Here is a 26,818-nt window from a genome sequence, read left to right on the forward strand (position 1 = left end):
TTGTTTCACAATAAGATTTTTCTATCTTACAATGACTCAGATGTAACGGGATTAAATTCAACTGATCTTTACTAGAGAAATGTACAACAAACCTAAATATAATATATTGTAATAAAACACCCCTTTGACTTGAATATCCGAAACTTCGATTAGACTTAGGTAGTCCAAAGGGATCGGTTCCGTTGCAATGTTTATAGTTTATTTTATTACTTAGAAGAGATGAACTTGTTGGTATAAAAGAGACTTGTCTCTAAGTTTTATGTACAGTACTTCAACATGTGTTTATTAGTTACGCTCTTGTTCTATTAGTGCTATAGAGCCGGATGCAATCAACTTGCGAGCTTAATGAAATTTTGTCATCCACAGGGTCGTGCACGGAAAAAAGGAGCAAGACGGTGGAGTGTATTGGTGCGTGGCGCAAAACGTCGTGGGGAAAGCGGTCAGCAAGAACGCGACTTTGACAGTAGCAGGTATGTTAAAACTTTACAAGAGTGTTAACGTTGATCGCTTAATAAAAACGCCACTGGCTCCGAGCCAAAATGTGTGGTTCGAAACTCGTTAAGCGCTGCACAACGCCAATTACGCGACCCGAGTGCCGCTTTTTAAACTTCGATTAGCGAGCTTTCGACAAACTTCATTCGTTTGCATTTTTTAGGGATTCGCTTATATCCGCGGATCGGAAGCTGGCGCACGTTCGGAAAACGCGGCCATTACACACTTCAATACTTGTACGTGCCGGTTCATTATCTTCCGTTCCGTTTAACATTTTTATTTTAATTACTAAACTTTTTGTAGCAAAGTATATTCAAACCGAATTTTGGTCAATATGAGAGCGCAAAAACAATTATCACTTCTCAGAAGGCAAAAATTCACGTCAAAAGCAATAGAATTTATTGTCTGTACTCTACGTACATTTGCCTGTACTTATTCTTCCGCTTATTTTCTTCTGAGAGATGAGTTGTCTTGTATTTTGGACTTGGGTTTAGTTCAGATTTATTATTTGAGGTCAATTTTTTTTTAAAATATATTCTTGCTATGACTTTTTTCAGAGTCGGGCCCCAGAAATTTGTCCCCTCTCTCCTCCCCCTCTCGGTAGGCCTGTATGTACATACAGATTGAAATAATTTTATATATTTTTTGGAGGATCGTATTCTAGAATCTCGCGTTAATGACTATGACCAAAAATGATCATTCATCAATAAAAATAAACTAGACAATAGTGTAGGATGGGACTACACAAAGGCCCTCGATACGACTAGTACTTTTCATAAATATCACGCAATGATTCTCCGGTGCATTAAATAAATATTTCTTTATTACGAAACGGTCACGGGAAACAATATGTCACCGTAAAAAGTCACAATATTCCCGTTGCACAATTCGACCTTGGAAGTATGTTCATATGTAAATGTTATTTTCTAAAGGCGTATATATATTTCATTGTTCTAAGAATGCTGGATGATCGCTGCATGAGTTTTACAACCCTTAATACTTAAGGCTGATCTTCCATGGAGACTGGGCAGATTCGGTCTGGTAGATGTTTTTTTACTGGCAGAAAAGCGAATACAGGCGGCCCTCAACTTTCACACATAATTGGTTCCTGAAAATGTGTGCGAATATTGAATGTTCGAAAGTAGAAGGAGGTAAAAAATTTAAATTGTGTGTATCTTAAAATATTTATTTATCAAGTAAATATAAGATGTTTAAGTGTTTTTTTGGAAACATATCTTTAAAGATTGTGGAAATATATCTTTAATTTACACAATTTTGAACGTATTCCTTAATTAAACTTTTATTTTGCAAAATTGAACATATCGTAGACCTGTTTGTATCATACGAACGTCCGATTGAAGCAAAAGATTCACCGCTATCAGAACGTCTAATAATTTCCATCTTTGTCTCGAATCGTGTGAAGTTTATGAGTCATTGATTTCTTTTTGTACGTATCAACACTGAAGTTTTTCCGTTTCTCAATCATGTTTTTATTTATTTTTTAAATGTGCGAAATAGCGAATTGTGCAAAAGTCGAGGGCCGCCTGTATACGGCCTGAGACTCCCAAACACAATCATCGCAGCATAGTGGAACTGACCCCCAGACAGAGTCACTGTCAGAATCTTCCACGGAACATCATCCCTCCGCCAGCTTCTCCGCCACTGCTCAGAAAATATCGAGTCTCGCCCATCATAATAGCTTGCAATGTAGTTTTAACGAATTAATTATTACCAGAATACACCAGCGTTTTTCTGTGCAGCGAAATCACACCCCTTAGGGTTACTAAACCTTTAATAATCTTAAAATAAATTTGATGTTTAAATGGGTCATAAACTACTACAGTTTTATGCAATATATCAAAGTGTGAGCAGTGTTTATTTTTTGCTCAAAAAAAGGCATTCTTAATGGATTTATTTGAGGACTACTATAGTTTATATCTATATACTATCATAATGTAATTCAATGGTTGGTACAAGTTACTAATTTACATCTCCTTTAAATTTATGACTTTTTTCAGTCAAACCAGACTAAACATTCGCTCTAACAAATCATTCCCAGAATTCTACAGTGGTGAAAAGCGTCTGGTCCATAAAGATTCATTCGCATTTAGATTTTTCGCCAACGTGTGGTCCTCAATCCTTCCATATAACAGGCACCTTTCAAATCAAAAGACTAATTTGTCTCAGGGTTAACGACTCTCGCCTTCTCGGAAGACGTCCACAAAATACACGCAGGACCCACATGCTGCATGTTTACATCGAAAGTGTAAACACCGGGACCCAAACAAAAGATGGAAAAATGTACCGCGACAGATTCTCCACAGTAAATATTTACAATTCTTCGTCCCCTTTGAAGTGAATACGACCTGATAAGTGCCTAGGATCTTCCAGACCATGAGAACATTCTGACCAAAAAATTGATATAAATTATCTCGCTATTGATGCCGTCCGAAGACTTAACCCTTTCGTTGACACCAATTAAAATAATCGTTACTTTTTTCAAATATCATATATACTTGCTGTTGTGGCGTTTCATCAATCTGTATTGTATCTATTTACGCGCGTTTCGTAATCAATGTATTGTAAATTGTGATAGTGACTGTATAAATCGATAAACGATGAAGAACGTCATTATAATGTCAATGAGAGTTATGAGTTGTAATATTGCTATTATGTTCACAATAGACATTGATTAGTTCACGACAATACTATAAAAGGCAACGTTACATTGATAGAACTTGTACAAAGATACGTTGTATGTCTATGTGTCAAAGTGTTTTGATAAATTATTTTATTATAATACAACTTATACTTCGAATTATGACTATATGGCATAATGTTTACTATTGAATTGGAGCTTGATAGTTCTATACGATACTAAAAATTGAGTTTTAAATCTTTAAAACGAAGCAATTAAGAGCGTTAATTCTTCTGCAAGTCTCAAAATCGCTCGTATGGGGGTCCGATCAAACTGATACATCGCTTGTTTTGAAGCAAAAAACTATTTTTTTTATATTTTATTTAGATGAAGTTTAGGCTTTTAAACGTTTCATATATAGCGATCTTTTCGTTAAAATTTAAACCTACTGAGTTACGAGTGTTTAAGTTTTTATACTTATCGCCATTTTGCAAAAAATTGACACATTGGATTTTGCTAACAAACATACACAGGGTGCTTAAGAATTCTATACTTTCACAAAAATTTAACTTTAAATATGTATAAATAAGCTCACACTGACCTTAACTATATTGCAAGTCTTATGAACGTATGTATGGTGGGTCGATCGATCATAACACTAAACGTGTTTTGGAAAAAAAAAACTTTTTTTTTTAATTTTCAATTTTTTTAAACGGTATCATAAGGTTTTCAAAAGCTCTATTCTGTATCAAAAATTCAAGTGTATATCTGTAAAAGGAACCAAATACCAGCATTAACTATATGCCAAGTCGCATAAAAGCTCGTTGGTGGCCCGGTCAATTTACCATAAAACTTGTTTTTAAAAAAAATATTTTTTTTAAATGCAAATTATGCTTCTGAACACTTTTTGCATTCGACGTTTTTCAGTAGGATTTGATTTCGCGAAGTTATGACACTCTTAATTTTTAACAGTAAGGCAATAACTGTCCAAGCGTTGCGTTTGTGTTGTTTATTAATTAGTTAACGCATCTTTGCCCTCCCTCTTAACTAAATTTCATTTTAGAATAGCAAAGCTTTTAAATAAGAATAGATTATGATCATATAGTATTATTTAATAAAATATTAAAACATGTTCGGCTTTAAATTAAATTACTTAAAAACTTATTCAGACCGTTCGATATATTTAACATTTATTACCTCTCGCATCGTACGCGAAAAAGGCGATAAAAACATAAATTTATTAAAAAACCAATACTTTATTAAAACTATTAAGATACCCCAGATATACAAAGCAGTAAAAAAATAAACTTAATCGAATTTGATGTGAAACGAGAGAAAAAAACGAGATACGGGTGAAAATATCAAAAAGCAACGAGCGTGTAATCGCATTTATAGCTCACTAAAAATCTTTATTAAGTCCGTTTATTTATTAAGAGATGCCATGTTATTTTAATTTTACGACCGCAAGTGCTTCTCAAACTATATGTATGTACATGTAGGTATGTGGATCTCCCCCAAAATTTAAAAAAGTGGGGCTGCTGGAATGAATTGATTTGTCCCGTAATGAATATAGAGTCCCTCTAAAACCGATACTGTGGCTTCTGCGGAAGATCCCTAGGGATGAGGGATTGGAGTCCCCAGAGACGTATTAGCCGCAAATGGATGTGCATTATGCCGCTAAGCCGGCGTCGCCTATTTCTTCTCTACGCCTATTAAATCCGCATCGGCGTCGAGGGGGGCCATTGTTCGGTTTTGCACTAATTTATAACCTATATGCCCTTTGGATAGACGTCATTTTTTTTGACAATCACCCCCACATGAACATAGCTTTGGATAGCATTATAGTGACTATCAATTATTATATAGTAGGGATCGGGAAGAATTATCCTAACTTTGAATAATAGGATCAAAGGTGATCTTATCCCATACTAATTCTTGCGATTCTTGTATTTTTCAATTACTTAAATAACTATAAATTAATATCCAGCATATTTTATATACAAATTTATTATATTTAAAATACATATACAAATATTTGATTAAATTAAAAACACTCTGTAATATAAATAATAAATGGTTATTAAAAAAAAATATCAAATTTTTGCTTTCATGTATTACCATACACTGATTTTAGAACCTTTTGTGTTATTTATAAGTCTTAGGATTCATAAATTGTAGCAAGTCGTCTAGTTAGTATTTGTGTTATTTATAAGTCTTAGGATTCATAAATTGTAGTAGTCGTCGAGGTAGAGTAGTGAAAATCACTTTTAAAGGATGTGGGAGTAAAAAATATTATTTTTTTGTAAACCATTTTATGTTTTTCCTTCGAGCAGCAGTAGCGAGCGGTGAAGTTTTAGTTACAATTCTGAGAGTCTTATGTGTCCATTTCTTTTAATTTTTGCACATTTATACAGAAAAAAGATAACAAAATTCTTTATAACCAGTTAAGCCGTATGCTCAATTAATCGTGAGTAGAAATTCATAAATTAATAAGAAACTATTTTTCAGATGTAACTTAACCCTTTGAAAAGTGAGTTAATATATACACATTTGTTACTTTGTTAGTATACACATGGAAGTGAATTAATTTCTGTTGTAATTTATTTATTATTATTTTATATTACATTTTTAGTAAAATACTAAAAAAATCAGTGATTATTGACGTTTTATTGCTTTGATACTATTTTTTGCAATAGAATGTTTTAATAATTTTTTATACCACTTCTTTTATAAAATTTCGTATCTTTTTCATATACTATTCAACTTTTATATCTTTTTCATATATTATTCGACTTTTATGGATTTTTTTATATAAATTTGGAGGCTCTCGTTATTTTTTATTAAATTAACATAAAATATTTTTTTTATATGTTTATTTATTTCGTACTCTATAGAAGTCATTTATATTAAATTAAATTAAAAAAAACTATATGATTATTTCTTCAGTTATATATGTACATATCTGGAGTATCGCCGTACATGTACGGCGATATCGCTGAAAGGTTTAATTCGATTAAGTATTTATACTTTTTTTGTATTTATATAATTGCTCATTTTTAACCTATCTGATGTGGCCATTAAAGTGGTTAAGATTAATATAAAAGGTAGGAATGGCGTAGTCTGTAGGATCTAAACTGGTAACCCAGAGGGTTCGGGCTCGAGTCACGGCAACAAACACGATTTTTTTATTATAAAAATGCTCTTTTATTAGCCGCTTAGTTTTTTTTCACTTTCTTAAAAAAAAACTTACTAAAATCCCCGACTTTTTCTGAATTATATTAGCTATATGACTAAAAATATATATATATTTTTATTAAAAAAAAAATTTAACACAAACATATTAATACCACATCTCGAAAAAATGTATCCTCTGTGAATTAGGTAGAAACTCGATATGATAAAAAAATGGTTTTAAATTTAGTGACCCACATTTTAAGAAGCGTTTCATCAGCGTGTCCTAGTTTGCCTAAGTGTGTCCACTTTAATTTTCCAGTATAAATTAACACCCTGCATTAAGATGTTTTCCTCTATAAAAGCCTGTCTCCACCCCTCGTTCAAAACGTCACTTTAAAGTGTACCTAGGCTTTAAACCGTAAATGATGGCACATTCAAGACCCAAAAGGATTACGATGGAAATTAGGTTTTCATGGAAAAAAGCATAAAAATTGACCGTTTACTTTGGGTGCAAATTCAAACAAATCGACCATACCGGATCCAATCGATTCGCTTTATCAGAGCGTATCGGAAACGTCTCGTGTTTTTCTCTCGTTTATGGCATGGAACAATATTTCGGTAATGGCGAATACGAGTCCCCGCGGAGATGGTAAAATCGGTCCGTTCATTGTTGATCCTTTTCGTCGGTCGTTGCCCTAATGCGGCTTATCCCGATCCTCGCGAAATAAAGAAAGTTTGCATGGGCAGCCCTTCGGGCGATGAAGATTTCCCACAGGAGAACCCTCGGGTCTCTGTGCGAAAATGACGCTACACACCCGAGTTATTTATTAATGCGACCCTGTAAAATGCAAGAAAATTTAGTGCCGCACTTGTGTCGAGCAAAAACGGCGTGATTTATACAACCGACTCGTGCGACGCTTCCTAAACAGTGACCGCTCGTTGTACGTAGCTATATCACACCTTAACTTAATCTAAATATACAAAACTTCTTTATTTGATTGGAAAACGTTGTACATCTCACATTCACTTTATGCGAAATCTATTTTTCTCACTCCTCCACCGATCGGCGAGGCGTCGATTGGCGGAAGACGTCAACAAGCTGATCAGAAAGAGTGATAATGATGTTTATCTTATCTATCGATGCGAATGATTTTGGAGTAATACAATTTTTTTTGCCCGGTGCACTGCTGCAAAATGGATTACGCGACCTAATTGAGTCTTGCCACGAGCCCGTCGAAAATGCACGTCGGGGCCGCAAATGGGATTACCGATAAATAAATAAACAAACAATGTCGGTGCACCCCCGGCGACTGAGTAAGATGTCTCCCTTAATTTGGGCCCCTGCCCTCCGTCTGCCCTCGATACCTGCCGGGAGGGGATACGCCATAATTCACCGGAACGTCGGTCTCTAAAATCGATTCCAGCGGTGACTAATGCCGAATGCTAAAAAGCAACGCACCACAAAACTAAATGTTACATCACTCTGAACGGATCGATGCTTGCCTACAAAATTGACTATTAATTTTTCAGGCGATTATGAAAGCCACACACGTTCGCGCAAATTTTAATTGCGCGCGAAAGTTGTCACGTGTGGTGGAGCATAATTTATTTACGTCGACGCCGCTACTGTACTACGTAACGCAATTAACAGTTGCGGAACGTTAATAACTCGCTACAACACCCTGAGAAGGGCGGGTCGTGTGAGGCGAACGGTTTCCACACTGGTGACCCTTTACTATCGATCATTAAAAACAAAGAGATGATTCTTATAATAACGTAGTGCTTCTCAATATAAACTTATGATTTATACCACAAAAATTGTTATTTTGCTATTATGAAACACAAAAATAGCTAAAACTTCTGCAATCAAAATTTATAGTTGAAACTATATTTAAATATATATTAATTTTACAAAAACAAAATATTGCTATTCGTGTCAACTAGTTAAGAGCTGTGTGGCTCATTTTAGTGAGCGTTCTCGAGCGCTTACGTCATGGCCGCAATCGCGACTATTAACACTAAAAGTGCTTTTAAAAATGCAACGAATCCGTTAAATTTATGTAAGTCTGATATCATAACCTTTTTTTTGGCCAAAAATTCGCGGTTCAAAAGCGAGATGTACCACACCGCGTTGTCGTGATGAAGGAGGAAGCAAATTGCCAATTTTTCTGGTCTTTTTCTCCGTATATCATTTTGCAAACGCTGCAGTACACCCTTGTAATATTCGGAGTTTACAGTGGTTTCCCTTAGAATAAACTTTGGTAGCACTATCCCTTCGCTATCGAAAAAAAACTGCACTATACTCCCTGGCAGCTGGCCAAGGTTGGCCAAGGACGGATAATATAGTGGGTTACTTTGGGGTTACTTCGGTCGAGTTCGGTTCTACCCGCTCTAAAATCTCTCAGAAGCTGTCCGAGGTTACCGAGAACGGGAGGTAAAGTGGGGGTAATTCAGTCGACTTGACCAGCTTCGAGCGCTTCCGAACATTGTCCGAAAGGGACCGAAGTCAGAGCTGCTCTTTCGAGCGCGAGCGGTGAGATAATTCTCTCGTGCTAAGTGACGACAGTGAGAGAGATAATGCTATGGTTTTTCGCAAACTAAAATAGAAAGAGTAACTCGGTTCAATTTCAGTATGCGCGTAGGCGTCCTATGGTCAACACGCACGACTAGCGCTGCATCGTAGTCACGTGGTCAAGTTATAATACCACATGCTTATCGGGGACACTCTTACTGACATCTTTGAATATTTTAGGGCACCAAAAGGGATTAATTATATTTTTGATAGTATATTCTTCTAACACATATCGTTGTTATATTTTTTTTCATATAAAATTAAATAATTAGTGGTACTTGATTTTGTTAAAAAAATCGTTTCGAATATCCTTATGTATTTTCCTAGATCGGTTTATATAAATGTCACACCATAACGAATTCTTATTTAGAATCAATGGCGACAAATTCAAGGATAGTCACAGATGTGGTGTTCGTATTCTGAAGTATCATTTTTATGCCTTATGACATTTTGCAAAAGCCGATAAAGATTTTGCGTAAATTGAATATTTACGACCGAAAAGTTTTCACTGATATTGTATTGGTGAGTGCCCACACCTACAAAAATTTTGCGTAAATTGAATATATACGAGTAAATAGTTTTCATTGATATTTTATTAGTGAGTGCCCATACAAACTTTTATAATTATCAGTAGCGTAATATTAATAATATGACAATTTAAAAATTGCGATTATTTGGCACTTTTTACGATCGCGCGCAAATATGCAGGTTGTACGTGACAGAAGCCGCCGTACAGACGTCATTCGAGACCGCCGTCTGGATTGCATATGAAATTTGCGACAGTGAAGTCGCCCACTTGAAGTCGTAGATCTCGACCGACTTCAGTTGTAACTTCGGTTAGGACAACTTCCAGAAAGTGTAGTGCAGGCATTATTGAGGTCAAAAGACGTCCCGACCTTTGCTCGTCTTCAACTGACTCGTTCATACCACTTGTAAGCAGTCTTCAGAGTCACCACATTATCGCCATACATTGATTTTAACATTTCATGAGCTTCTTTTTTAAACTTAAAACATAACTTAGTCCTAACGCGTTATTCAAAATCCATGATGCACGACAGACACGGTAAAGCTAACAAGCCGGCTAACAAGTCACAACTTGTTTAAATTTGACACTGACTATCTCAACGGACTTATTACTTCAAATGAATGTAGTGTATAAAAATTCATTCACCGTACCTTTTGATCACACCTCGTAGATATATGCTATGTTATTTTTTTGGTTCAAAACCTGTCAAATCATCATGCTGGTTAGATTTGTATAATATTTATAATAAATGCGTTTCTTCAGGGTTTTCTTTCCCCTCGACGTAAGTCACTTCCGCAAACATAATTTATTTTGCAAAAGTAACACTGCCCCGCACAACGCGCGACGTATGGTCGTCGCTTCCGATCGGATCGGAAGAAAATTGTGTTATCTAGTCGTTGTCTATGGTCTTGGGGTGTATGCGGCGAGAAGGCGACAACCAGTTGGCCCCAGTGTGGAAAATGTGTCATATTCTCCCGGCGGAGGCGTGAATTATAGTCTCAAACATAAAGTTTTATCAGGGAGTGGCAGGCGACGTTCATTGAAAACGGATTGAATATCGATTCGGCATCATCCCTTTTTACGACGCTCGTCTGGAGCGAGCCGATTGCGACTCGGAGTCGCTAATTTATATTTAGAACCCCTCGAAATCGTCACAATGTATATCTGTTAGAACGTCTTGAAACACTTTACCAATACACTTAGATCAAATTTTTGACAAAAAAATTTTTTTTACATCCAATATTTTTACGATCCTCTATGTTGTTGCTAAAAATATATAGCACAGCACTGCTTTACATGACAGGGATTGTGTAAAAATAACATCATTGAAAGTTGAGGCGAAAGTTTGAATCAGAAAGCCTCGGGGTGAGAATCAAATGGCGCGACACAAAGGCGGAAATAGCACAGAGGCTTTCGCGGAAAAGTTGCACATGCTGTATGAGATTTTGTCTGTATGTGTGTTGCGGTGTGCGCCAAGGCGATATTAACTCGCGCCAAACTTACCGCGTATATTCACTTAAGAAGCTCGAAACTCGACACATGTACAATGTAAACTCTGCTAAGATATATGTGTATGTATTGTACATAAACAGAAAAATATCCTCTAAACGCAGACGAGGAGACTAAACAAAACTATGGGGGCACAGGGGGACGTCTATCGCTAAACGAATTACATCGATAAGGATTATGTTTGGCCACCCCTGGCTGCCGTTTCGTTCAATTACCCCCACCCTCTTTGCGGATGCGTTAATGCCCGCCGGCTGCAGGAGATGCCAACGTACAAGCAATACACAGCTAGTACCTACTTCATTTGAGACGGGTTATAAATTTTATTTGGGCGAATTAATTTTTGTTTAGGGGTTAATCTATTACTCGATGAATGCACTTAAGATATAAATTATAATATGTATCATAGAGCCATTTGAAGTCGGTTTGTTCTATTGCTTATGTACTTTTCAGTCAGTCACATGTTTGTATTTGGCCAGACTGTTCCTTTGTATTTGTCACCGACCATTTAGCATGCTCCTAAACTCTTTAATGAATATAAATTTTATAATGACAACGAAAAAAAAACGTTCTTAGAAAGTCATTATTCTTAGAAAGGCAGCAAATTTCATCGCAACGATCACGGGTGATCGCGACAAAAATAAAATATATAAATATTTATTCATTTTGACATTCGCTTCGATGTCGATATGATATATCGCGCGTTATCACATCTTCGATAATTGGAACCGCCGCTTGACGACTCCTGTCTGTTTGGGGTGAGCATCCACACGGTGCTATTAGAGCTCGCCGCTTTCCCATTTCCACAAACCATAACACAAATGAATAAATACATAAGGAAACCCAATATTCGCCCGGGGCGTATCGCTCTCTCTCCATACATCATCACTCCCGTGGCGATTCGCCACTATGCCTAATATCTGCAAACCGTGAATTATTCATATCTTAAATGTGCGACCGGAAGTTGGAAATTGGATTCAAATCGTGGCGCTAAAAAGAGCAACACGCGTGGAAATAGAGTTTGAATAATAACCGAGAGATTGATGAGTCTAGTGCTTTTCATCTCGCAGGTCCGTGGCTATTAACGTGATGGATTCAGAATAAAATATGAAATGACTCGAAGTGAATAGCGGAAAAACTTTTTGATGAGCCATAAAATTGGTTTAGTCAGCACAAAAATATGTAGTTATTTTTACTATTAATAGAACGTTATTTTGTATTTAGCTTAAGAAGCATGGCGCGTTTCCAATAATATATTTTTAATGGATTAATACCTTTATGTATGTGCAAGAATGAGATACAAATAGCAATTGATTCTGAGAAATTATACTTTTTGATTGCTTCAGGAAGTTTTTCATCACCTAAATGGTGATATACTGAATATTAATACTAATCTTAAATGAGGAGGACGGAATCCTCGACGTCCCTCGAATGCCTTTTTATTATTTTGCGGATTTACAGTTAGATTTTTTATTGTAGACTGTGGAGTGAGATATAGATTCATTAACGTCTCTTTTGCGTTGAATTCGTTGAATTGCGTTGAAGGAATGTTAACTTCGTTCTCAAGCTAATTCAAGAGTGCAATTTGATACTTACTTCATCAACTTTGAGATTGTATTAACAATGTGTATCGCTCTGAGAAATTTCAGTGTGTTAAATAAAATGCTAGAACCCAAAAAATGTTTTGTTCTGTATTGACTTTTTAATGTCTGAAACAGTTTTAAAATTTTTAAGATGCTTAGAGTCTTCGATTTAAAGCTCTGCATAAATCTTATTGCTCAATTTGAGTGACACATAATGTTGTGGAAGACTTGATGAACTGTATTGTATAGATTGCTTTCTTAAAATGCTCTTGCAATAAGCATTTTATTTATGTCAACATTTTTAATACGCGTTTCAACACTTGAAATATCATTTATTATATACCCAGTTGAAGTTAAAAAATAAAATATATAATGATATTATAATTGTGTCGTTCTGTGGTAGTGAAGGTGTCGAGGAGGGTCTAAAGTTTTCGATTAATCTCAATGGCTCTTTTAACTTTCATGAAAGATTTGAGATTTTCGCATACTCTGACTTTAATTTGCAAAAAAGTTTTCTCACGGTAGTGTCCCATTTTAATAAAAGTTTTCTATGAAACTCGGCGAATCTTTTCAACTTTTAGGTTCAAAGTCCATCGTGGATGATTTTAGGTCTTATAATATTATTTATTTATTTTATATCATTATTTTTTAATACACACCATATAATTAAAATATAACACGGTAACACCAGATTTCAGGCTGTTTAATAATCTTTATAGAAATACCATTACATAATTTGCTATCTCTACGAGCTGATTGTTACTAACATGAAAATTCACAATACGGTGTTCTGACGGACTAACGTGTTGTACGGGAGTTTCTCTCATATGTTTTATGTTATTATGGACATCGATTCTCTGTCTTCTTGTCCAAAAATAGATATAGAAAAACGCTGGCATAAGTGTATTATATCCGATATGGGCAATATCAATATTATAGTTATTTTTCGAGCATATTACCATTCGTAAACTATTCAGCGGTCACACGAGTCGTAAAATATAATTCGAGAACCAGAAAAATAATAATAAAGTACAACTCGATGCAACAATATTACAAATAAAAACATTTACGATCAAATTTTACTGCGTGTACATAAAACATGATAATAACACTCAAGTGTATATTTGTATTTTATTAGTTGTAAAAAATAGTGCTTCGTCCACTGCGCCACATGGCAATAATTCGCCGGCGTTCGAAATGCAAGGGGGCACTTAATTCCCGACGTATTTGCAAACATTGAGATAAAAGTATTACATGGGGCGCTTTATCTATTAAACTAGCGCACACTCCGCCCACCCAAAGACTTGGCGTTTGACAGTACAAAAATGAATTTTCCGCACCGTTTGACTCTACTCGGAATACCGCTCGAGGCGAGACTACAATCGTTCCATTCATGACCGAATCCCCGGCGCACATGACCCGGCTAATTCTGGACTCCTTTCGGGATGACTCACTCGCGAGATGAAGAGACGCGGTGGGAATGCCTCCGGAGATCGCTCATTTTAAGTGCGCGTGTCCACAGAGAGAAATTTGGGGATTTCATGCAAGATATCCTCATTACCCCGATCTTCCTACGTTCTGTCGTCTCTTGAGTGCCAAAATATATCATTCTACTTCTCCAAACACTCGAAACACTCGAGAATCGAAAGTTTTGAATGATTTCTATCTTAGTCTTTGGACGTTTTCGACCCCCGTTGTTGTTTTTTGATGGTAATTGATGATCCTTGTGGTTATGAATGTTTCAATGAAGTTCTGAAGTATTCAGTATAACTTTTAAGATTATAGGTTCAAAGTTTATCATGAAAGATTTGAAATATTCGGGTACTTTAACTTAATCTGAAAAAAAAATTCTCACGGTTGTGTCCCATTTTAAAAAATGACATTTTTTTTGTCTTTGTAATATATCACATGCTGACTGGCTTTGTCATTGGGGCTTATGATTTAATAGCAAATAGTTTTCTGCCAATTTATATCCTGCATTGGGTGGTCCAATTGATGGACCCAACAACTGTATATATAAACTGTACTGAATGCGATACAGAAGAAACGTATGATTACATTTTGAAAACAATGTAACGATTTACCCGAGAAATTAGTCCAATAATGATCGTTTCGCTTTTTAATGTCTAGAATTCCTTCGTTAAAATTGACGTAAAACAACACTAAATAGTATACATAAGTAATAAAACACGTACATAAACTTTTGTTGTGCAACATTTGCTTTATTGCGATATACATGTGTGAGAAACATAAACTTCTTTGAGAATCATTTGCTTTAACATATTAGATACAAACCAGTTTTTTGTTTTGCGTTAAAGTATTATATTTTATGATGAACACAGATTTTTTATGGCATTAATTTTTAAAGCGACTTAGAAAGTCAGACGTCAATGTCATTGCTGGAGAGCTTTTTTCAGACATGTGACAGTTCTAGACAGCTTTCCAATCGTAATTTCATATTAATCTTGTTTTATAATTTAGGGGGCTTAGCCCTAGGGGTGGTTGATCTCGCGGCCAATGAGACTTCGGTGAATCATATTAGATTGTTTATTAAGTTATAATTACATTTTTGACTATGGACAATTTGGACGTTTTTCGCGACGAAGGTTTGCAGCTGATGATGTCTCAGGGCTCTGTGGCTGTGTGCGATGAGTGTCAGGTGTCATATTCAGGTCTGCCGGTGAGGGTGCGTGTCTGGTTCCTCCGGATGGCTGCTGGTAGATGTTGGCTCTCTGGCTCTGCTGGTGACGTCTCTTGTCTCGTGCCTTAGCTGTCTCGTATCTCGGACCGTCTGCCCTCTCTTCGTCGGATTCCGGGCTTATATCCTTTATCGATCTCCTAGCCAATCGCTGCAGTGGCTTCTTAGAATTCGAGAAATCGCATGTGTATTTCAGAAAGCGAGTTTTTTGCTTGGCTCCAGACTTTTGAATTCTTCGAAAAGGGTTTACATTGCGGTGATTGATTGCGTCCGTACCATTTTGTCACAAAAGGGATTCTCTTAACGACCCGTGTTGTGTGGTCAAAAGAAATCCCTCACGTGGCATGATGCTCATTGTTAATGAATGAACGTTTTTGGTCACGGTCATTAACAATGAGACAATCGCCCTTCTAAATGTGCCTATATGTGTAGTCGCCAAATATATTTTTAAGAAGAAAAACACTAAATTGTCGTTTTATGTACATATATATTTTGTACGTACATATTTTGATCAAAGGTTGGAATAAAATTATTAGATGATTTAGGGTGGAACTAGATTTTTTAATATTATACCTAATATTTTATTACGTATATTTGCGCAAATTTATTACATATTCATTAAAATTATTTCTATTTATCATTTGACTATATGCAGTAGCACGCAATCGGTCGTCAGCACGTCGTTGTTTAGTTTCTTTAATGTTTTCATTGGCACGTATTGCAATATAGCACATAATCGGTAGTCAACACACACACTTAAAAGTTGAAAATTTCAGTTGACTTATGCATGGCATGTACAAATGTCAAATATTTTAGCTACTGTTCACCGTTAGGAGCTATTTTGAAAGACAGACATATACATGTATATTGTTTTATAGAAATATTGATATAATTAAAATAGAGTGAAATTGGCAACGTCGTCATTCCATGGAATGTATGACTCTTAGCACCGCATTGCCACTTTTAAATGTAAGTCCGCTCGTCACACCCATTTATAATAAACTTAATTAAAAAAAGATCCAAGAAACACATCAATTCGTGATATGACATTTTTAGAGCCGCAACGATTATGGGTTGTCCCGACATAAATTAGTTTGCTAATAAATTACCGTTTTATATCCAGCTACAAAATCACTGCAAATTCAATTTATTTTTTTAAATAGTTTACCAACAAAATGTATGATAGCTAATTTGATTCATTAGTTAATGTAAATATTAAATGGTTTTTGATGCCGAAAATCAATTAGTCTTTCTCTTGACATATTACGTCGTAACAATCATGGGTAGTTCCGATATAACATTTTTAAATAAAACACCAGGGAGTCTTTCTGCCGTGGAAATCATATTACATATCGAGGGCTAATACGGTTTACTTGGATACGCAATATCGTTTTTTTATGCCAACGAAAAAAATAGTCGTTTCTTAAAAAAATAAATAAACAAAAATCAACCACTTTTATAGCGCGCTTTTTTCGACTTAAAACGTCGCAACGATCATAGGTGGTCCCAACGCAATAATTTAAATAAAAATAATATTTAACTAGAATGGCGTTTTCATATAAAACGCGACGGGGTTTTACTGCCGTGAAGAGTATTTTACATAAGACTGTGGCGTCGAGAGCTAATTCGGTTTACGGCCTATTCCAGCGACCGATAAAAAGTGACCGTCTGGTTCGATAAATATTTAATTCAGCTGCCAAAAAGGCGCACGACTCCGCGGGGCATCCTGCTTTTCTTTTCGGCAAAGAAGGAAAACCCATTTCCCAGCAGGAAACGAAGCTTTGTTGCGAAAATAGGCGGCCGTAAAGGGGGGCGATAAGATTCACGGACAGATAAAGAACAGCCTCCGCCATGTAAACTGCCTTTGTGATCAAAAAGATCATCTCGTATATTCGAGGAGACGCCTCCCCGACACTTTCGGGGCAGTTTTATTGCCTCCGAGGGTCCTTCGGACACCTATATGATTTAAATTAAGGAGGTCGTTTCCTTTTACGGCCTCAGACGGCCACGTGTTATTAAAAAGGCAACGATTGGCACGCGACGCCGTCGTCTAATGAATATTCAGTAGCAATTTGCTTAAGAATAGATTCATTAATCAATGGATTTTGGTTTAGGAGGCGTCACTTGTCAGTTGCAATCTAATCCTTTATGGAGAAGTTGCGGTCTCTCGGATATCTCAATCTAGAGGTTTCTGAACCAATCGATAGTAGCTTCAAATCTATTGGTTTAAAATCTAATAGATGGTTTTCCTCGAAGCATTTCACATAAAATTAAAAAAATTCAAGTACATCTAAAATTGAAAATGATCAAGAAACGAACATACGTGCCAGAGAATTATGGCAAGAGCGTTATCTGTCTTTGCAGTCGAGATTCACGGCCTCCAGAGCTGGGGGTGAATAAGTTTACGATGCAGCATCAGTTATGCGTCCCGGGGGTGCCAGGATGTTGGCAAATTTCGCGAGAAACTTCCCAACCCCGAGGCGGCTGCAACACAACAACAAAACACTGAATCCAAATCCATGAACGTACCTATAATAATAATAATTCATTAATCTTGTCACCGTAATTAATCCGGGCGTAACTCTCGCTTAATTTATTACGAGGCCATTAATTATCGGAGAATTGAATTTCACAGGTCGCATTGCTCTATTTGTCATTAGGATTCTCATAGCACCTGCTCTCACTTCTTCCCTGTGCTATCATACCATCTATAGCGTTGAGTAAAATCATTGTGCCACCAAAACAATAGAACAACCATGCTTTATTGTGAAACACTTTATCGTGTATTTGACTGAAACTTCTCAAATATACTACAATACAACACTATACCAAAATGTATGTGTAAAATTCCATGCTGTTTTTAAATACATTGTTTATATACTGACACCATTAATATAAAACACTTGTAAATTTTAATAGAATGTGATGCATAGTATATTTTCGATATGAAAATCACTAAAAATCACAAAAATTGTGATATACTGAGACTGTATTTTAATACTTTTGAATGTGTTACATTTATTGTTAAAGCCATCGCACACTTTTTAGTGTTTTATTTTTTTAATATAATTTCATAGGAAATGTGTCGTGCATGGGATTTAACGGTTTTTGATGACATGATTACGACTGTAGTTTTTTGGCCGTCAAAACACATCTTGGCTACATTTTTTAGCCGGCTTGAAACGCCATCTTGTTTCACAGAACTGTATTAGTTCGTTACTTCATTAAAAAAGTAATGAGGTAAAAATATGATATAATATACAAGTATAAATTATGTCCTTTGAAATAATTAAACATACTAAGAAATGCTTAATATCAATTGCTGCTGAGGATCGTGACCGAAACATTTTAACCTATTTTTCTCCTAACGTCTAAAGTATTTTTTGCTATAGACAATTTTAATAGCCAGCAATGGTTTTTTGTTTATAATTATTTAATATTATATGTATTACGATTAACATTGTTGCTTTTGACACATCTTATAACTGCACTACACTCTCTGGAAGTTGGCCATGGTTCGCCAAGGATGGCTACTTCGGTCGAGTTCAGTTCTGGCCGCTCTAAAATTTCTCAGAAGTTGTCCGAGGTTACCGAGAACGGAAGTAAAGTGGGGGTAATTCAGTTGACTTGGCCAGCTTCGAGCTCTTCCGAACATTGTCGGCATTATTTCGGAGTCAAAGGGACCAAAATCGGAGCTGCTCTTTCTAGCGCGAGCGGTGAGATACTCCAGCGTGTTAAGTGACGAGAGTGAGAGAGATAATGCTATGATTTTACGCAAACTGAGATAGAACGAGTAACTCGGTTAAATTTCATTATGCGCGTAGGCGTCCTATGTTAACACGCATGTCGAGCGCTGCATCGTGGTCACGTGGTCAAGTTTATCGGGGACTTCAACAGACTCTTACTGACATCTTTGAATATTTAAAGGCACCAAAAGGGATTAATTATATTTTTAATAGTATATTGTTCTAACAGATATCGTTATTCTTTTTTTTCATATAAATTTAAATAATTAGTGGTACTTGATTTTGTTAAAAAAAATCGTTTCGAATATCCTTATGTATTTCTTTAAATCGGTTTATATAAATGTCACACCATAACGAATTCTTATTTAGAATCGATAGCGGCAAATTCTATGATAGTCACAGATGTGGTGTTCGTATTCTGAAATATCATTTTTATGCCTTATGGCATTTTGCAAAAGCCGACAAAGATTTTGCGTAAATTGAATATTTACGACCGAAAAGTTTTCACTGATATTGTATTGGTGAGTGCCCACACAAATTTTTATAATTATCAGTAGCGTAATTTTAATAATATGACAATTTAAAAATTGCGATTATTTGACACATTTTTCGATCGCGCGCAAATATGCCGGCTGTACGTGACAGAAGCCGCCGTCTGGACGTCATTTACGGCCTTCGAACGTCGCTTACTCGAAGTCGTAGGTCTCGGCCGACTTCAGCTGTAACTTCGGTTCAGACAACTTTCAGAGAGTGTAGTGCAGGCATTACATTTTTCCCTTATTAGTTATTGAAGAAAAATCTCATTTTTTTGCTTTCAGATATTAGTTATCGATTTTTTCAGATCAGGATTGACTTTAGATTGATCCAAGTAGTGTATCAAGTCATTGAGTTAGTATTCCATAATAGATTTGTCGTGAAAATCGCGTCTTGAAGGGGGTAAATGTGTAAGATATAAATTCTTGCAAACCTTTTTATGTATGTATTGCCTTCAGTTAATGTATAAATTAACTATTTAACTACCTTATGTATATAATATATTAACTTTTTTTAAAACAAAAAATGTTTATTTCGCAATTTACCATATTTTCTTACAATATTACTTATAAAATCGTCAATATTATTTAGTTTTTACTAGTATATAACGATTTTTGTAAACACAATAACTGACGTTGTTTTACTCTGATTTTTTTCAAACTATAATAAAAAATTAGGCTAACCAATTTTAACCGTTATCTTGTTTCAAAATGATAATCAAATAAAAAAAATTATAAAAAAACAATAAAATACGGAAATCGTTGAAAAAAATTTTGCTAAGTTTTGATAAGATACAGATAGCGCGAAAAAATATCAGTCGCAGTGAAAGGGTTAATCGAGCCTTGCAGCAACTCAAGCTGCATCTCTTATAAATGTGCGCCACTATCACTTTTTACAAGTATCAATGTGTACTTTTGGGACTCATCTTAATGTGACTATCGACATTAACTGTAAATAGTATTCGATTCACAAGTATACCTTATTATTCGTAGTATCAAATCAGAACGAAGCAGACACTATGAGCATATTTTTTTGTTACTTCAACCCTCGCACGGCATTATCTTTAAGGCCGCGCGGGATTTGTGTACATTAAATGGGTATGCGGAAGAATCTTTGCGAATCTAATTTGTTTTTAGACAAAGCTGACGAGGCGTCTTAAGGCCCGCGCTCCCTAAGGATCGGGAGGAGTTAGCGACCGCAGAGTTAATGGGCCGGATCGAGTGGTTCTCCAAAAGTGGGGTGGATCGTTGACCTTTCGCGGCGGAGGGCGACATTTCAAACCTTGATGGAGAGCATCTTAATGTTACTTCCTCGATCGGTAGGGCAGGGAGGCACTCGGCCAAAGTGAAAATCCTTTCAAATGCCCTTCTTTGTTTCCGTACACAAAGGTTTTTTTTTATAAAATAAAATTCGGTGCAAAAGCGCAGCGAGTCCGTAAAAATCTATTAAGATACTTAATCAGTACCTTGAATTAATATTTGATTCATGCTATAGTACGAATAAAAGTTTTTTAGTAAAGAAACTTCACACGAGTTCCATATGTGACACTGAACGATATATGGCTGATACAATTTTATACGCATTTACAACAGCAACAATAACACTTATGACTTTCGTTTATATATATAAACACACATTTTATTTAAAATTGTCTTGTTAGGAATTAAACCAAATATTGTACGAAGTTGAAATAGTCTAATTTGAGGCAAAACAAAACCATTACTCTCAAAAGTCCATCGCTTATGCGAGGACAGTTGTAGGTGGAGATAGTTTGAAAGACTATGAAAACGCTCGCTTGCCAAGTAATTTGGAACAAGATTGCAGGGGTAGATTCCATGGTATGAAACGCAGCTAAATAAAATTGATAAGAAACATTTGTCGATGGGTTTTATTGCGCGAGAAACAAGTTTTGATGCAAGTTTGTTCGCCGCCAGACGGCAAAAGTTGTCTTCCGTCGAATCGAACGAGCCAAAGTTTTATTAACAGTTTTCTCGGTGGAGAAGTATGAAACGCTCTCGCGGAATCTGGACGCGCGCTTCCGTCCAAATTGAACTTGTGTAAGTGTCGTTTTCAAGTCGTTATGCCGCGTGTCGTTGATTGACGTAACGATTCCGTTAACGAGCCACTAAACCGCCGTCACTTTAACGGCTACACTTAATTTGGCTCGTTTCAGCCGTTTCCTTTTGCCTAATAGATGCTTTTAATCACCTAGCTGACGTCTAGCAAACATCCCTTGGGTGTAGACTGAAGGATTCCACCGCCGATTGTCTTGTGTTTAACTGCTTTTTTAAGAGGATGAGAATCTTTCGTGATGATTCTATCTCACAATGTACAATTGCCTCAAAAAAAAACGCATCACTTCTCGAAAACATAGAGATATTTGAGTGGTTTTCTAGCTGATTAACCGTCAGCTTTCTTAGTGTAATGATTTATAAAAAAATATACGTCAATGTGCGTCGGTTCAAAGATTCCTAAAAATATTGAATCGAGTTTAGGGTAAAAATAATTATCCTTGGGGAAGATCGAGTAATACTTACTATAAACGTGCTTGTGTGATATGCGTAAAACTGTCATTAAATTTACCAATTAGTATTGGCGAAACATTTGATAAAAATATAAACGTGGAAAATAATTAGATGTAAGTTAAAGGAGATGGTACTTTTAGTCATATATGTACATATATATCTACTTGCCAAAAATAAAAATGCTATTTTCGATTGAGAAAGAGTGATTATTATTATTTTTTAATGATAAATAAAGTGCACTACTTCAGTGAAAATTCTCTCCAGACAACTTTGAGAAATCTGAAGGTGCTCATTATATTTCGGAACGGAAGCTATTCACTTCATTGACACTGGATAATACTGTCATGGATTTTTTTATTTATATAAGAAAAGCATTGCAACTTCATAGATGTTTCTGCATCTTAAAATTGGATTATTTTTAGCAATAATATCAATACATTGAATATTTATTAATTTATTTAGCTTAATAGCTAATATTTACATCAAGCAAATTTAAGTATATAAACACATATAAAATATTTTATTTATCAAATATTTTATCGCCCTAAAAATACAAGGAAAAATGTGTAGAATTTTTTTTTGGCTGGCATTGGAATAGTCCATAATTAAATCGATAGATTATCTTTGGGCCATAATTAAGATGAAAATTCCAGATGACTGATTGAATTCTGTAAAAAAGTGTATAAAAAAAATATTATATTAATTTTAATATTTTTTTAAAACACCTTTCTCATTTTTTTATATAATTTAAAAAAATATATATATTATATTTTATTTAATTTTTATTTTTATTGAAATTTTTTTACCTCTTCATTTTTTCCCTAACTTTTTTTGACGTGAAGTGTTAATTAAATTGATAGAATATCTTTGGGGCATATTTAAGATGAAATTTCCATCTGACACAGGCCGCATATTGTTAAAATTACGTAGATTTCTGTAAAAAACTGTTATATTTTTTAAAACACCGCACTTTATTTTCATAAAATTTAAAAAAACACGCTGTTTTTTCTATGTATTTAAAAAAAATCTTTAATTTTTAACAGCTGTTATTTTGAAACAAGGTAGCAGATTGGTAGACTAACAAACTTAGTTGAGATAATTATTTGTAGAGTAAGTTTTAATGATGAATCCCACCTATTTTTTTATTTTGATTGAATAATTAATTTTTAACGTATTTTAATTTTATATATTTTTCAATGAGATTTTTTTATGTTTTGGAACAAGATAGCGGATTAGGCTGACTAACAAATTTAGCCAAAATGTTTTCCAAATCTCTTTTCAGAACAAGTTTCAATGTCTATACGAGTTAAACTACGATAGTTATCGTGTCCGCATCTGCTAAATTACAAAAAATGTATAAAAAAGTATTTATCTAATTTAATTTAATTTTTTTAAGATTTTACATATTTTTACTTTTTTCTTTAATACTTTTCAAACAGAATTACAATTTTTCTTATATTTTAAATAGTCATAATTTTGTAAAAATATTTATATTAACAAGATTTATTTTTAGATAAGTTTGATATCGATATGATTAAAAATACAGAATCCTAGAATTTCGTTTAATCTCAAATACAGTTCCATACACACTCAATTCTGTTATGAAAAATTCTATTAAATGTATCAAGACTATATGTTTTTATTTTAAAAATAATAGAGCATAACATGTTGCAAACTTACAAAAAAATCTAAATCAATGTAACATTTAATGATATACCTAAAAAATATTATCATAATAATTTACCTCAGACAAACTTAAAACTAAACATTATTCATATTGATTTAAAAGAGATAAAAAAATTATATCTGCCACTGAAAAAGTCCTTACAAAAATTTCTTCAACAAATTTGAATGTTTTATCATATATTTGTTGTGTGTTTCTTACTATAAAATCTTATAATATTCATCAAACCTCAAAGATTAAAAAGTAAATTATCTGAATGTATCTCTTAAGGTGCGGTGCATAAAATAATATTTAGATTGTCCCTAATCTCTAATGAACTGATGAATTTAAGACATACTATCTTGAAATATTCTCAAAGATTCACGTGATTGTCTTGCAAAATATAACTATAATTATCAATCAAGTTAAGTGTATTTCTGACATAAAATGTTATTTCGATTGAAGTCGTATCGCAATCATAAATTAAATTTCGAGCGCTAGGTATATTTTTCAATTTATTTTACAACGTTTTATATGATCAATTCGAGTTTACCGCCTGTCGTAAAAAGCGCACATTTTTCAATACGCCGTCCTATCTGATTATAAAATATAAAATAATCGCACGTACTGCAGTGCGAGTGCGAAAAGTTCAGTTAAAATTGTGGTCACGCGCGAAAAATCGTAAAACGCGTCAATCGAAACAAAATTAAGTTGTTTTTCAGGAGGACGTAAAAGGCGCGAATAAACCTCCGGGATATATAGGCCACTTCCCGAAAAAGTACATGACGAGTTGAAAAAAAGCAGCAGTCGTAAAAAATTTACGGGTTTCGGCAGTCGATCGAGAACAACGTGCCGAATTGGCGAGATGGCGGAATAATCTGATCTGCGTTTGAGGATATTGAAAATAAAAGTGGGAAGGGGCGGTTAATTGAATTTAGAGTAGGGGTAGTACATTTTCCTTTTTACCGAATCAATAAATATCCCTAAAGGACACGGAGAAGTAGAAGTAGTACCTAAATATAAACGTTTGAACTATTTTCTTCATAGGCTTCAAAATCTAATGGCATCGGTTCGAATAAGCTTTCACAAAGAATTGGATTTTTCGGTGGAGTTATCCCTAATGCGAGTGACTCTATATGTGACACTTCGTCCATCAACAAGCGTCAATTTCTCGCGGACACGAATCATTTCAAAGCACTTGACGAACGACAAGCACTTATCACTAATTGAATCATCGACGACTATAATGAAGACTCTCAAACCGATGAGTGGATTCTTGAGATTGTCCAATTTGCCCTTTGATACTGAACCGTAAATTATATATTTTATTAGGTATTCCGGAATCTTAGCAAACTACAACAGTCAAATTCCGAAAGAATTATATATTTTGGCTTTTTTATATTCATTATATTTTTATATTGTGCAGAAACTCTGAATCAATGTAACCCTCAATATCTACATTTAAATTTTGCATGTTTTTTATTTTATTAATGTGATTTTACTTGACTTCTTAAAGTAAATTATTATTATTATTAATAATAAAAAAATCATGTTGACGCCTTAAAAAATAATTCCAATGCATCATAATGCTTTTAAAATGCAAATTTTCGCACGAGATTCGCCTCCCACGCGCGTTATTTAAACGTAAACCTTTTGCACTCGCCACCACCTTCGTCTCAATTATCTCAACCGATTTGAAATTATATCAAGGCGAATCTCAATTATGCCTTAATTAAGCCCGTGGGCGGGTAGCAAATTTTAATCCACTCGGAGGTGTCTGGTTCGATTCCCAGGGTTTTTTGCTTTGACACTCGCCGCACAAGTACGCTGTCCAATATGCGTCAATGTGACAATCCCGCGACTTTATGGCCGGCGCGCCTTTTGTGGTCGTTCATTTGTACCACACCACACCATAGCCAGGGGTCAGCAACATATTGAGACAAACGAACTAAATATATGTATCACAAATATATTTTTTCAGCAATGTAATATATTGATAAGTCATCCTTTATCTCGCCGCACCATAAATTTTTTTTTCTGTGTTTATACTTATTTATGTTCATCACAGATGTCTCGAAAATTTCCGCTACGCAAAATAAAAAGCTTCAATTTTTCTAACCATAATCTAAAAAAAAATATTATAATACTTTTAAAACTCAAATAAATACAAATTATGTAAAATGTATTTGTATACGTTTTCTTTTAAAAGTTTATAAGAACATTTATGAATTACTTATATTTAGAAAGAGGGACTATATTAATTTTTGTTTTGTAGATTTTACTGTGGCACGAGAATATGTCTTACATATTAAGTTGCGAATTAAAAACATGTACCAGTAAAAAAAACGCTCGTCTTCTAAATCGGCTTTTGACTCCGAGTCTGCTACCTCTCTTATGTGTGTATCCATAGGGTCCATTAAATAGGGAGGAAATTGAAAGAACAATGTTTTCTGAGCTTAAGATTATATCAAATATGTTTTGCGAATTTGAAGAAATGCTAGCACAACTCTTGATTGCTTACTCTTGATTTAAATAAATCATATTATTCAAGTGTACAGTTATCATTTTATTTTTAATAAATGCAAATCAGATTAATATTTTTGAAGAGCCGCATGCGGCTCGCGAGCCTCTCCGTGCCGACCTCTACACTTTACCGCCGGATCGTATTATTAAAACGCTCTTTATATGCATTATTCATGCGGGTTCGGAGGCTTCGCGGCGAAAGTGCGATTTTATACACGATCGTATTTTATCTTATTTACGCTATTACTGTACATACGCACTTACGTAACTCGATAGAACGGAACAAGAGATTACGCTGCGACGCGAACGAAAACGAATCGCCCAATTGGGATTTACCGAGCGAGATTAGCCAAAGTGCTTGCGGAATACGAATCGTTTTAATAAACGCCATATCCCTTTAGTCCGACGTGATGGAATATATGCTTGGAATTAGCTAAAAGCTGACTTATTGGGTGTATCTGTACGCAAACTCTCTATTATTCGCAATCGCAAGCGTTTTCGCAGATGTTAATGGTGTAATAAATAATGTTGTCACATGAGCGGCGCTCATAATGCTTTATAATACAAACTGACACACGTCCACGCCACTTTCCGCCATGATATTTATGTGTGTATTAGTGTTTTACGACTCGTTTTAT

At 34.9% G+C, this 26,818-nt stretch overlaps 2 protein-coding genes across 5 annotated transcripts in view; one reads left to right on the plus strand and one right to left on the minus strand.

Moving 5' to 3' along the window:
* The window catches only part of agt (O-6-alkylguanine-DNA alkyltransferase), a 595,014-nt gene that overhangs the window by 310,006 nt on the left and 258,190 nt on the right, over nt 1-26,818 (minus strand). The gene's annotated exons all lie outside the window — the stretch shown is intronic.
* The window catches only part of LOC148238277 (roundabout homolog 2-like), a 305,326-nt gene that overhangs the window by 168,100 nt on the left and 110,408 nt on the right, over nt 1-26,818 (plus strand). For all 4 annotated transcript variants that reach the window (XM_088191034.1, XM_088191016.1, XM_088191025.1 and 1 more), the window contains exon 3: nt 367-470. In XM_088191034.1, the coding sequence (XP_088047160.1) occupies nt 367-470 (104 nt within the window). The remainder of the gene's footprint in view (nt 1-366; nt 471-26,818) is intronic.

This window comes from Plectrocnemia conspersa, unplaced genomic scaffold, assembly GCF_051122295.1.
Source record: "Plectrocnemia conspersa isolate PC_06_02 unplaced genomic scaffold, ASM5112229v1 ptg000001l, whole genome shotgun sequence".
Taxonomy (NCBI): domain Eukaryota; kingdom Metazoa; phylum Arthropoda; class Insecta; order Trichoptera; family Polycentropodidae; genus Plectrocnemia; species Plectrocnemia conspersa.